This window comes from Copadichromis virginalis, linkage group LG18, assembly GCF_057382275.1.
Source record: "Copadichromis virginalis isolate Kocher_CV1m ecotype Utaka linkage group LG18, C_Virginalis_male_GT1.1, whole genome shotgun sequence".
Taxonomy (NCBI): Eukaryota; Metazoa; Chordata; class Actinopteri; order Cichliformes; family Cichlidae; genus Copadichromis; species Copadichromis virginalis.
Window position 1 is genome coordinate 12,865,033 of NC_140635.1, and position 12,283 is coordinate 12,877,315.

The 12,283-nt window shown below is 37.3% G+C and overlaps 1 protein-coding gene across 2 annotated transcripts in view; it reads right to left on the bottom strand.

The window, feature by feature from the left end:
- Positions 1-12,283, bottom strand: part of LOC146687401 (guanine nucleotide exchange factor VAV3-like) — a 49,803-nt gene that overhangs the window by 25,810 nt on the left and 11,710 nt on the right. Inside the window, exons 3-14 of one of the 2 annotated variants that reach the window (XM_085438814.1) lie at positions 12,063-12,121; positions 11,384-11,449; positions 10,749-10,866; positions 9,681-9,770; positions 9,248-9,316; positions 9,055-9,158; positions 8,591-8,690; positions 8,230-8,325; positions 4,564-4,632; positions 3,993-4,079; positions 2,683-2,768; positions 2,064-2,196 (exon numbers count right to left, since the gene is read on the bottom strand). In XM_085438814.1, the coding sequence (XP_085294940.1) occupies positions 2,064-2,196; positions 2,683-2,768; positions 3,993-4,079; positions 4,564-4,632; positions 8,230-8,325; positions 8,591-8,690; positions 9,055-9,158; positions 9,248-9,316; positions 9,681-9,770; positions 10,749-10,866; positions 11,384-11,449; positions 12,063-12,121 (1,077 nt within the window). Of the gene's footprint in view, positions 1-2,063; positions 2,197-2,682; positions 2,769-3,992; positions 4,080-4,563; positions 4,633-8,229; positions 8,326-8,590; positions 8,691-9,054; positions 9,159-9,247; positions 9,317-9,680; positions 9,774-10,748; positions 10,867-11,383; positions 11,450-12,062; positions 12,122-12,283 lie in introns of both variants that reach the window. The other variant, XM_085438813.1, reaches the window with a different exon arrangement.

Consider the following 12,283-nt stretch of genomic DNA (forward strand, 5'->3'; position numbering starts at 1 on the left):
CCAGTGCAAGTACAAGTGCAATTTTTTTGTTCATGTGGTCTGTTGCCAAGCTTGCACATGCAAGGAAACCTCCTGCTGTGAAGTGACAGTGCTAACCACTGCAACCAGAAGTGCTACAGACACAGTGCTTCTAGTGTATGTGATAAGTCGATCAGGATTAGCTTCATATCTGCCATACAGACATAAGAGTGGTGCCTGTACTGCAGTATAGGGGAAATAAACCCATTCACCAAAATGCCAAATTCTTCCTTTATTGTTCCATCACACACGAGCCATGTCTAAAGAAAATAAGCACATTAAGAAATGGGTGCTATTCCTCGTCACCAGCATTTATGCCTTGTATCTGACCAAGACAACTAAGGGCTTACTGAATCATGGTAATCTCAAAATATCTAAAATACAGTCTGGGTTTAATTTTATTTAGCATCATTTTGAACCACCTTGTAATTTGTAATCTTGCCAATCACACATTTCTTTTAGTTCAAACAATGACATGACAAGATAGACAAAAAGAGGAAGACCACAGAGAAAGGTTTAGAGAAGCAGTGACAAGAGGACAAGCAGATTGTTGGTGTGACAGAAGAGAAGAAGATGATGAAGGTGGAGAAGAAAAAGACAAAGAATGACAAGGCAAAAAGAAATGCAGACACCACCCTTCTAACATAAAGCCATAATGCTTTTATCAGTCTCCACTGACGTCTTTGTGCCAAGATGGCTGCCACCAGCCTCACAGATCAGTGCATCAAGAGAGCAGCAGCAATAAGATTTTAACACGTGCTCTGCACAGAGAGTACTGAATGACTTAAGCTGTGTTAACATTGAGACAGAGCGTTCTTAGAGAAACTAGAAAGCTTCGGAAAGTCCTAAATTTCAGAACATAACTTCTAGGCCAGAAACCAGCCAGCTATACCAGATCTTGACCACGTCTTCTGAATTTTAAACTGACAACTGTTTGCTTGTTGTCTTCAGAAGCATATTCAATTAATCAGCTATCCTCAAATGCATTTTTTTTTCAACCACTAGCTACTAAATAGCTCCACAGCAGCACTTTCAGTTTAAGTGCCTTGCCCATGGGTCCATTAAGGGACTTTTTAAATCATTTCCCAAACCTCTTGGCTTTTTCAAGTCTAATCTGCTTCAGCTGATTGTATCATATTTAATAACAGGAAAAGTGGTTGGGCTTTACCTGTCTGTGACTGGCTCTGAAAAGTCCTAAGAGTTTCTGAGTGTTAAATCATTGATAACCGTGAGGGTGCTCGGTGGTCACAGCGCTCAATGAAATCTACCAAAAAATGGGCTGTAGCTTTAAATGGCCTCGGAGGATTGCGCACATCCTTCACCTGATATTAATATCGCTGTCTTGTGTGTTCATGGGGGTAGGTACAGAGTATCTCTTTCTCTGACTATTAGCTTTTGGGTGCAAGTCTTGCGACAAAGAAATTCTTACACATGTGTCTGTGTCATTTTGTGCAGCATTAAATAAAGGTCGTATGTGATTGATGGAGCTTTAGGTTGAAAGCGGGATAAAAATGACGGGTAGAAATGTATCCGACCGTGTTAAGAATCATTAAGGGGTTTATGTCACTGCATGTTTCAGACGAGATTTTTAATTCAGAAATATTGAATAATCCTATCTAAAATATACCAATCACTGTCAAACGGAAAATAGACAATAGAGTAAATGAGGATGATAATAGAGTCTCTTTGAGAAAAACCACAGAGCCATTTCATTCTGGCAAGCTGTCACTTTCACATTAGCAATCAGCAGCAGAGTGAGAAGACACCATCTGTGGGCATACATCAACAAGACATCAACAAGTCCACTCCACTACAATACGGCCTGCAAATGTTCCCACAAGCCGAAAGATAGCATCGTGTGTAAACTGTATGCACCTTACGGGCTTCTACATCCGTGTTTGCCAAAAAACAAATAAACGCTACAGCCAAACTGAATGACAACATTCCTTAGTGTATTCATTAGCGTAATTTACAGACAGATAAAGATCCATTTCACAATAAAAGATGACACAATAAAAATACTAATATAGTACACCGTGTCTGACCTTTTTACCCTCTCTGTCAGGCGTGGGGTTGTTTGTGATCTTGAAGTAGTTGAGGTCGAGTATGTCTTTCATCTCATAGTTGTCTCCTCTTCGCTTGCAAACAATGACGGCCACATCAAATAAAAAGATGTGCCTATGAAATAAGAAGACAGAGTGTTACATTGCTTCATTATTAACATGAGTATATATGTCACGTACAGTTGTTGCAAAGTAGGTTTGTTTTTATTGTTGTTACTTTCTTGCCTTAGAGGTTAAGAAAGCTGACACCAGTATTTGGCTTAACTCTGAAGGTAAATATATCAGATACCACAGTTTTAGTCTGACGTTTTCTTGGATGCCTGAAAGTGTTTGTATCCCACAACTTTTGTTGTAGGGTAGGGTTCTTTTTTGTTGCCAACAAAACAAGAACCCTATGACCCCAAGTCAGTAAACTCAATATTGCTGATTCTTTCTTTCTTTTTTTTATTTACAAAAATGAAACCAACTTATTTTCACTCCAAATTCCACATTTTTCTGAAAATTTGAAAACCATTTCATTAAAATTAATTTAACATGCATGTGTTTCCTGTCTGCAATCCTAATTTTCCTTCCCAAACAATGAACTTGGAGGTACAACAACCTGTCCTGTTTCTTCTTGTCAACACTGGAGACTATGCGCACCTCTCCATCTCCCTTTGGCCGGCCGTAGGTGACTAGCGGCGTGTTCTGCAAACAAAACACGAAGGAGGTAAAAACGCTAGACTATACACTTTGGAGATCAAGCAACTCTTAAAATGTCAAGGTTCATCTTTCTCAAGGCTTGAAAAACATACAAGGATCATATCTGATTAATTCAACATTTTGATGCAGAACTGGGACCTACCAACTGGAATCCAAGCGAAAGTTGAATTTAAAGAGTTAAAAAGAAGAGAAAAATAAATGAAGATAGTTTGAGAAAGCAAAAGGTTTTAATCACACCTAACAGCTACTTCAGGAATGCAATATATATTCATAAAAGTACTTAAAAGTATACTAATATGAATCAAATCCCCATAAAATATTAACTTCTGCAAATAAATTTTCACATAATATTCACAATAAGACATCAGGTAGGTTTTTGGACATTCAATTGATTAGATCAGTTGATTCCTGCCACCTGATTCACTGATTAAAGTTCATTCATGTGCAATCAGGTCAAGACAAGGATGAGGGTCTTTGTAATCTGACAAGCTCTCTTGTCTCTGCTGCTGGGTTTCACGACTCTCTGTAACCTCCCTGTTTTTTCTTTGACCAGCTTCTCTCAACTACTGAAACCTTCAGAAATGTAAAAACATAATTTACATTTTAATGTCAGCGGTAATGCTGAACAATAATATAAATATATTTCAGTGGATGCAGCTAAATTGCATTAATTATCCATAATTATGCAGATTACTTTTAAATCATTCTTATCTAAAATGTTTTATTATCCCATCAGACATTTATTATGATTCTGTTTTTAATCACAGTTGAAAAATCTACAAAAAAAAAGAAAAGTTCTTCACATCTCGAACCTAAGAAGAATGACTGAAATATTTAGTAAGCTATTACCCAATACATTTTCTGTGGATAGTCATCACTGCAGCTCTAAATGGTATTATCTTTCTCTAAATCTCTGATATGGTTTAAGGCGGGATTTTTAAGACCTCAAAGATACATAAAATACACTTTTTACCTCTATTATTAGCCGTATATAGTGGCATCTTTTATCATTGTGCATGTTTGAGCTGAATTCTGTTTCGTGGTGGATTCCCTTAGACTACATTAAATTTAGACAAAGACTGGACTTTTTAAGCACTTGCGAAAACTGAATGTCTTCTAAAAGAAAAAACATGTTGCAGTGATATTTTACACTCTTATGTGGTCAATCCTAACAGCTGCTGCTAATTGTTGAAAAAATCTTTATTTTACCAGGTTTTCAATAGACCTCTGGTACTGGTCGATCTCCCTTAGAGTCTCATTATCTCTCTTCACCTCGTTGACGTACTGAGCCAGGTCCTGACAATACAGACCCACACAGACACAAAAACACACATATTATGCTTTGTAAGTTCAGTCTGAAGGAATTTAAACATGTAAAACAAATCGTTTTGTAAAGATAGTATCATGTCTTTTGTGCTACATTTTGGGGGAAATCGCCCATTTAAAATATCTGCATGTTTCAGTGCTGAGAATTAGATGGGGAGACAAAGTGAATGACAATATTCTCCACACCTTTACTTTAAATGGATAAATGCGTGTTTGTATTGTAGTTTCTTTTTCTTGTTTGTTTCTTCAGTCAGAAAAGCCATCATGTCATGTTGTGTGTGTGTGTGTGTGTGTGTGTGTGTGTGTGTTTGAGTTTGCTTCCTATTTTTATTTAATAGGTATTGATAGCTGAATGGCACAGACCGTTTGGAATAATCTGCTGAATCAGCCTGCTTTTGCTAACAGTCTAAAATCACTATGATTACGTACCATTTACCATAAGCACTGCACTTACTTTCATGGCATCAAGAGCGATCTTCAGGTTGCTCTTGTCAGCAGCATCCTGAGTGTGTTTGACTAGCTCCTGTTAGAGAGGAAAAGAAAATAAGTGGCAGACTACATCCACTAACAGAACTACAATTGCATAGGCAAGCACATTTAGCATCACTACATGGATTGATTTTATATTAAGGATCACTTTTAAATTGTATGAAAGACAAGATTCATCCTATACCAAATGGGTCCCTTCATATTCAGAGGACAGCTGTTAAAACATCAGGATAGCATCAGGTAATTAGATAATTATACTCTGAAATCAAAATTAAATGAATGAAGAAAGAAAGGGAGGGTTTCTTTCTTCTGCTTTGTTTCATTTTCAGAGTATATGAAAAAAAAAGCTTTGAAGCAAATGAAGTAAGTTTAATTCTCGTCCATGATCTTTCAGAATGAACAATTAGAAATACAATACTGTGCAAATGTCTTGAGTCGTTCCTCATTACTTTATATTTTACATGGAAAGTGGGATAGTGCAGTGATTCGCTGAAATGTGCAAATATTCATGGAAAGTATACAAAGCAAAACAGTTCTAATGAACATGAAATTTTATATTTGGTAAGATCAACTTTATTTTTCAACACAGCCTAAAATCTTGTGGGCAAGCTTCGGCTGCTGCTGCCTTTTGTTCCATTGTATATGAAGTTGAGTCCACACTGCTTCACTAATGTTGAGGTTTGGGCTCTGAGGAAGCCTATAACTGACAATGTTTGTGTGTTTTCGAATCCAGGTATGCTTTTACTGCATTGGTAGTGTGTTTGGGATCATTTTTATGCTGTTGCAGTTGCTTTTCAAATGGTATTGCATCTCTCAGGTGTTGTGTCAGGTCTTTGTTGACTGTCAGATACTTTTCAACGACTAAAAATACTTTTTATGCCTAAACCTTGGCATTTTGGGGAAATTCGGGAAGAAATTATGTGGTCTAAGGCGTTTGGAAAGAAAAGCGTCTAGACTTCCAAGAAGCTTCTTCAGTTCTAAGGTCAAATTTTGGAGAGTCCCAGACTTAAGCCCTGTGGGAGTGTTCCCCCAAGAGGGACAATGGACCCCTAGTGATCCTCTAACCTAATCACACGAACCAAGGTGTGAAAACAGGTGTAGGTCACAATCAGCAAAGGTTTCGGGTGAACTCATTGTGAAACCTAGCCCCATGCTATCATGTGATTTCCTGAGGTCAGAAGGCCCAGGATGTGAGTGGGTGTTAAGGTGTCTGGGATCCTACACAGACAAGAAATCGCGTGCTTCTGCAACAAGCTGCAAGTAACAAAGTGCCTAAATACACTGTTTAAAATAGGTTCTTTGCTAAGTTGCCTGTTATGTGTAGACACAACATTGACTCATCTGATGAGTTGGCCAAGAAAAATAAATAAATAAATTTTTAAAATGGTCAGGTACAAGGACTGGATGCAAAATGAGTGAAAAAGCAGCCAATGTCCAAAGATAAATGAGGAAGGAAAATATAAAGACTTGAGGAGTGGCTCAAGACTTTTGCACACTATCTAAATATCAGTAATGTAAAGATAAAGATAATTAATTCCATAATATATTCATAAAATCCATTATATAGGTAAATTTGAAAGTGTACATCCATCCATCCATTCATTCGCTTCCACTTGTCCTCTTTCAGTGTCGCGGGGGAGGGGGAGCCTATCCCAGCTGTCTTAGGGCGAGAGGCAGGGTACACCCTGGACAGGTCACAAGTCTGTCACAGGTCGCAAGTCTAGCACATAGACACAGACAACTCTTCGCACTCACTCATAAAACAGTTTTAAATTTTAAAGTTCTTCTGTTCTTCAAGCTTGAAGTATAAAGATGAATACACGCATGGTTTTTCTCTTCCTAGATGCAATAAACAAAACTCATATGAATACACGGCACTGCTGACATTCAAATACTATTGAATGTCAGCAGTTAAAGTGCAGGAAGAAAAAGATGTCACACACACACACACACACACACACACACACACAGAAACATCTATTTCTTTATTCACATGGAAGTTACTGTTGTGAGCGCAACCTGCACAGGGGAATCAATCTGTTGATGAAACCTGTCCACAATCTCCCATGGAAGACGTTGGGTTCATTACCATCAAAACAACTGTTAAGCAATAAAGAAAACATGCAACAATTCTAGACCACAGTGAATTGTTTCCACAGCAAATAAGACTACGTACTTGAACAGAAAACGTGTTTGCTAGCATTGTGCTTCATTTTCTGCTGACATTTTATTTTTAATTCTAGACAGATGCTGCTAGTTAAAAATACATGCCGCCGATACTCTGTTTGCTGTGTGTGTTTGATGTTCGTGGCAGAAAAACTGCGTTAGCAAGATTTAATCATTATTACAGCATTATGTATATGATATGTGCTTAATATTAAAAGTGGTAGAATGACTTTCGGTGTGACTAGCTCTGTGGTAACGTTACACAATAAGAGATTGACTATTGTTCAAACTGGTGTGTCTGCGCCGTGTATGGCACAATGCTCTTTCCTAACTGTGCTGTAACCTCTTTCACTTAATTTCCACCTCGCCACTTCTTTTCCCCTTTCATTCTTTTTTGTCCCTCCATCACACAGTTTCTCCTCAGGGGTGTCTGTGAACTCCCAGGATCAACACCATTCACCATGGAGGGCTTTACCTTCCACAACAATTTTTTTTAAAAGCTCTCTAGGCAAAGCCCTCATCTATCCTGCCAGCTGTAGTCTGACCTCTGATTCATACTGAGCTGGGGAGATGGTGTCATACAGTAAATCAGTATGCAGTGAAATCTGTGGGAATCTAACAAGCTTGAAGTCTGGAATCCAGTATGTGAATGAATACTTTATGTACAACCGTCCTGCAAAATGTGTAACAAATCTACATAAATTCTGAGAATGATTTAAAACAATCTTGGTTCAGTTAATTTTGGAGGAAAAAGGAGAATATATCAAAATGCACTAACATAATGAACTAAATAATAACCTAGACTTTTTTTGAGTGTGGATCTTCTGGGATATCAAAGGGAGAGAACAATGAATCAAATTTGTGGAGGATGTCGCCCTCAAGTGGTCACTGACATGCTACAAGGTAGTTGGAGCAACTAACATAAAGTTGACAAAAGCCCTTTTCGCTCTGAAGTGATTAAAACTTGCACCAAATGTAAAAAAATATTTTTAGTATTAAATAAACATCAAACTTTTTATGGATTTTTCTAGGGCACACATAGAAAAACCAAACAACATCTGGAAATTCTGGATGTTCGTTCCTCCCATAGCAACAAGTAACCGTGCAAGCACCCCAGCAAGAAGCTGGGTTGCAACTGACAACTATTTTTATGACCAGTTGATGAATGCTTTAGTATTTAAAATATTTGCAAATGATGAGAAAATTGGAACAACCCTATTTTTTTCAATTTGACATTTTTGCTTTCTTTTCTGGGATCAATCAACTAATTTTTCGCTACACATAAACATAAATTATTCCACTGAAATTGCTCAGTATAAATGTAGATGTATATAAAGTGATAAGTGAGTCATAGATATTAAAATAATACCAAATACTTGTTAACCCAAAGAAAAAGTGACAAAGCCACAAAGACTTTTCTGTCACATGTTATTTTTATGCTACTGCGTGAGTCAAACATCTCTACCTGCAAAAGGAGATGATACTTTAGGACTCTCTGCATTGGGACAACCAGCAGGTCCCTCAGTGTAAACTTCCCATTGTTGGCCCTTTTGGAGCACTCCTGGAACAAAAATGTAGTAACTGAACAGTACGACCTAGAATGCATCAAATACATTCACTCTGACTGGCAGTAAGAATGACAACATATATATTTTAAATTCTAGTATCATTGTTGTTAAAGCTGAAGCAAAGGAAGCGCATAATGCATTATCTAAAGACGTGTAAGTGTAGTGAAAACAGTATACACTAGAGGTCACTGAAAGCTTGATCTGTATATCGGTGGTCATTGCATGTTATAGACAGGCCCGCTTCTTCTAATGTCTCACCTCCAGCTTCAGACGAACATCCTCCTTCTCTTTGCAAATGAGGTCTAAAACGGCGATGGCAATTTCCACTCGACTGCAGTATATTCCATAAATGAGCAATCTATAAAAATTCAATGGAAATGAGGTCATGATGAGTGGTGACTAGCAGGAAGGGACATTGGGTGTGCACGGAGGGCCACACATGTTGTTAAGGATCATTTCTCAAACAGCTGTATATACTCTGAACCTTTCTGAAACACACCTGTACAAAGTTTAAGGACTTAAAATGTGTGGGCTTAAAGAATGATTTTTACACAACACTGACAGCTTTAATATAAATTTTGCAGATAGCAATCAATGAAAATTAAATTACTACAAAAATCAGCACTTCTGTAGTTGCATATTTCCACAAGCGAAAGTTCAACTCAAATAACTGAGACTTTTCTTTTTTGTTACATGCAACATGTTCATAATTCCTCACATACCTCTCTTTGTAGCTGATAAAAATCTGGTAGAGATTTAAGGCATTTTTGTTTAAGATGGAATCCTGCACTTCAGCCATCAGGCTCTTGTGAAGTCTAACCAAGTCCTGCATCAGAGAAAGAAGCCGTCAGTATCTGAACAGAAAAGTGTATCTTTCAATTGTGTGTGGCAAGAGTGAGAACTAGCGTGACTTACTGGAATGTTTACAAAAACTTTGTCTATTTCAGAAGTAGAGAAGAATTTCTTCAGTGGGTTCAGGAAATACTGGAGACAGAAGCATTGAAAACCTAAATGAAACTGAATTCAGCTCCTCTTCTTAGGCCATTTTACTTATTTACTGTACAGCTGGAAACTACAAACAGCGTGAAAGTGAATTTGTAAATAATTTATAACTCATACTGAAACCATTTACACACGTCACATAGGATGTTTGACAGCAAACAAATTAGGGAATTGGCAACTGGGGATTTCCCCAAAATTCCCCATAAAAACCCCAATATTGTGCTCCGTGTGTTGTATAAAATTATAACAATTACAGCATTTACTGTCACTGAGATTAGATTTAGCATTATGATGCAGTAAATCCATCATTTGTTAGTTCAAAAGAGGAAAAACAAGAGTTCAGTACCTTCTCAATTGACTCGAGGGTTTCCGTGTATTTCTCCTCTGTCTGTTTAATCTCTGTAAGGCAGCAGCTTCGGATATCAACCTCTGCTTGCTTCTAGAAAGACAGATATCTTAGAAACTGTTGCTTGAATGTTTAAAAGAAAAGAAAATCTTTTTGTTATTTCTATCTGCAGACAGGAAAGCAATGTTTTAACAGCCACCAAACAGAGAGTAAGGTGCAGCAGGTGGCAAGTGAATAGATGAAGAGAACAGAATTAGGTCCCTTCAAACCAAAATTTACTAAAATACTTTTAAAACTATCAAGAAATCGGAAGAATCTGCCTTTGATATGCTTTAAATTTTAGGATTAATTAGGAGGATTTTTCAATTTGCAAGTATAACATATAAAATGTTTCAATAGTTAGATTTATTCTATTCTTTATTCTAAGTAGTAGGATTTAAATAACAGACTAGTAAGGTATCTCACCTTATTTTATAATGTAATTTAGTCATTCATGTGTGTGTACATGTTTAGACATCTTTGTGAGGACAGAAAATTGTCATGCTTCTTTACTTGTGGGGCCCCACACTCACTTATGGGGACAAAATGCCCGTCCTCACGAGTTCGAAGGCATTTTTGAGGCTCAAAATGTGGTTTCAGTGTCAGGGTTACAATTAGGTTGTGGTTAGTACTTATGGTTAGCAGGTTAGTACTTTTTTTCACAGGACTTACAATCCCATGAAATTTTTCTACGTGACTCTATAGAGATTAGGGGCTGCAGAGGGACTACTATAACATATATGTCTCTTAACTCATTATATATTAGTATATGACTGGAACATTTTTTTACACTGTGGAAGTGTAAGTTATTTAAATTATGAGTCTTGCTCAGTAAAGATGTTGCAATGCTGAGTTTTAGAGGATTATCCTGCACCGGGTAAGAAGCTGCACTAAACTTTTAGTAATTAGGATTTTGTGGATTTTGTTTCCAACAACGCCCACCAACTATTCGACATGTGAGTTAAAGGTATTCAGTGTTTTGTGTGGTGTTTGAGGGGTGTGTGTGTGAGCGCTGACTAATTGTGGTACCAGTGGGGGAAGCTGCTCCGTTCTCATGAGGTCTTCATAGATCTCGCCACCAGCATAATCGTCTTCTAGGCCATAGACCGCTGCATACAAGTCATCTTCGTCCTCAGGAACATTCTCACTATGACATACACCAAAAAAAAAATAAACACCACTGAAATCTGCTGATTATCAGTTAATTTTTGCATTCACAAGAGATGCAAGAAGTAACCTTTGTTACACCGGTTGAGTAACTCAGCATTAAATAACAATCACTGCGTTTAACATTCAGGAATTATGTATTTCCAAAAGGAATGATTCACAGAAATGAAAATTCTGGAGATTATTAAAAGCCTTATTTGCTACGAGCGTAATGCAAAAATTGCTCTATACACCTGTGATTATCAATCACATTGTCAGCAGCACCCATCCAGATCCCTGATGTGGGTGTGCAAGCACTCAGCAAAAACATGTAGAATTACTCATTCATTTCCTCTGACAGTAACATCGAAACGGAGCCAAGCCAGTTAACAAAACATGTGGGTGTCCAGACCCCAGGAGAGCATGGATGATGAGCAGAGCTGGTTCTGCTACTGAGTGAAATAATCACGTTCTATCAACACTAGTAATGGGCCCACAGAGAGAAGCTTCAAACATACTCAATCATGTCTTCCAGATTGTTGTAAATGTCCTCGTTTTGTAGGCTCTCGTCCGTTGGAAATGGCCTGGAAGTGACAGTAAAGTAGTATAAGCTTCAGTATTTAACAGAATAAATGCTCCAGTCGGGGGGAAAAGCACTGCTGAGTAACTTAGGACAAGAAAATAACTTTTGATAAATCAGCATGTATTTAGATATCAAGAGCAGTCTAATAGAAAAAGATGGAAACTTATAAAACCAAGCGTACTTTGTTCAAAAGAGGAAGACTTGCAATTGTTTAAAATATATTTTACACTAAAAAATGATTAATGATCACTTGTTAGAACTGCTGAACTGATCGTTGAGATCAACAGTATCTATTCTTAACTACTTTGCAGCCTGTGCTTCATTTCTGTTTTTGACATATTGATTTTGTATACTTACTCAACAATTATATCTTGTCTTTTAATTTAATACCACTGCTGTTTGCACAGTCAAGTATAAATAGAAACATTTTTAATCATTAACTAAAACAGCTGTTAAAGATGGAAATTAGACATAGCTATAAATGTGCCTGCAGTGTGGGTAAGGTGAGGAGGAGGAGATAAGATATAAGTGAAAGGAAAGTTCACATGGTTAGATGACCTTTTTTTCCTAGAAATAACACTTAGAAGCTATTTACTGAAAACTTGATGACTTACTTGAATCCTGCTTGCTGAGCAACTGTCGTGTGAGAAAGCTTGGACAGAGTGTCCATAACCTGGAGAAACAAAATGTGAAATTACATTTGTTGGTTTGGTATAGAGAGACAGAAAGAGAGGACTGACTGAAGAGAGAGAGATATATATATATACATGTTTAATAATGCAAATATATGACACTTATTGTGATTCCCAGTTTCAGAATTAAATCGGATTCACTG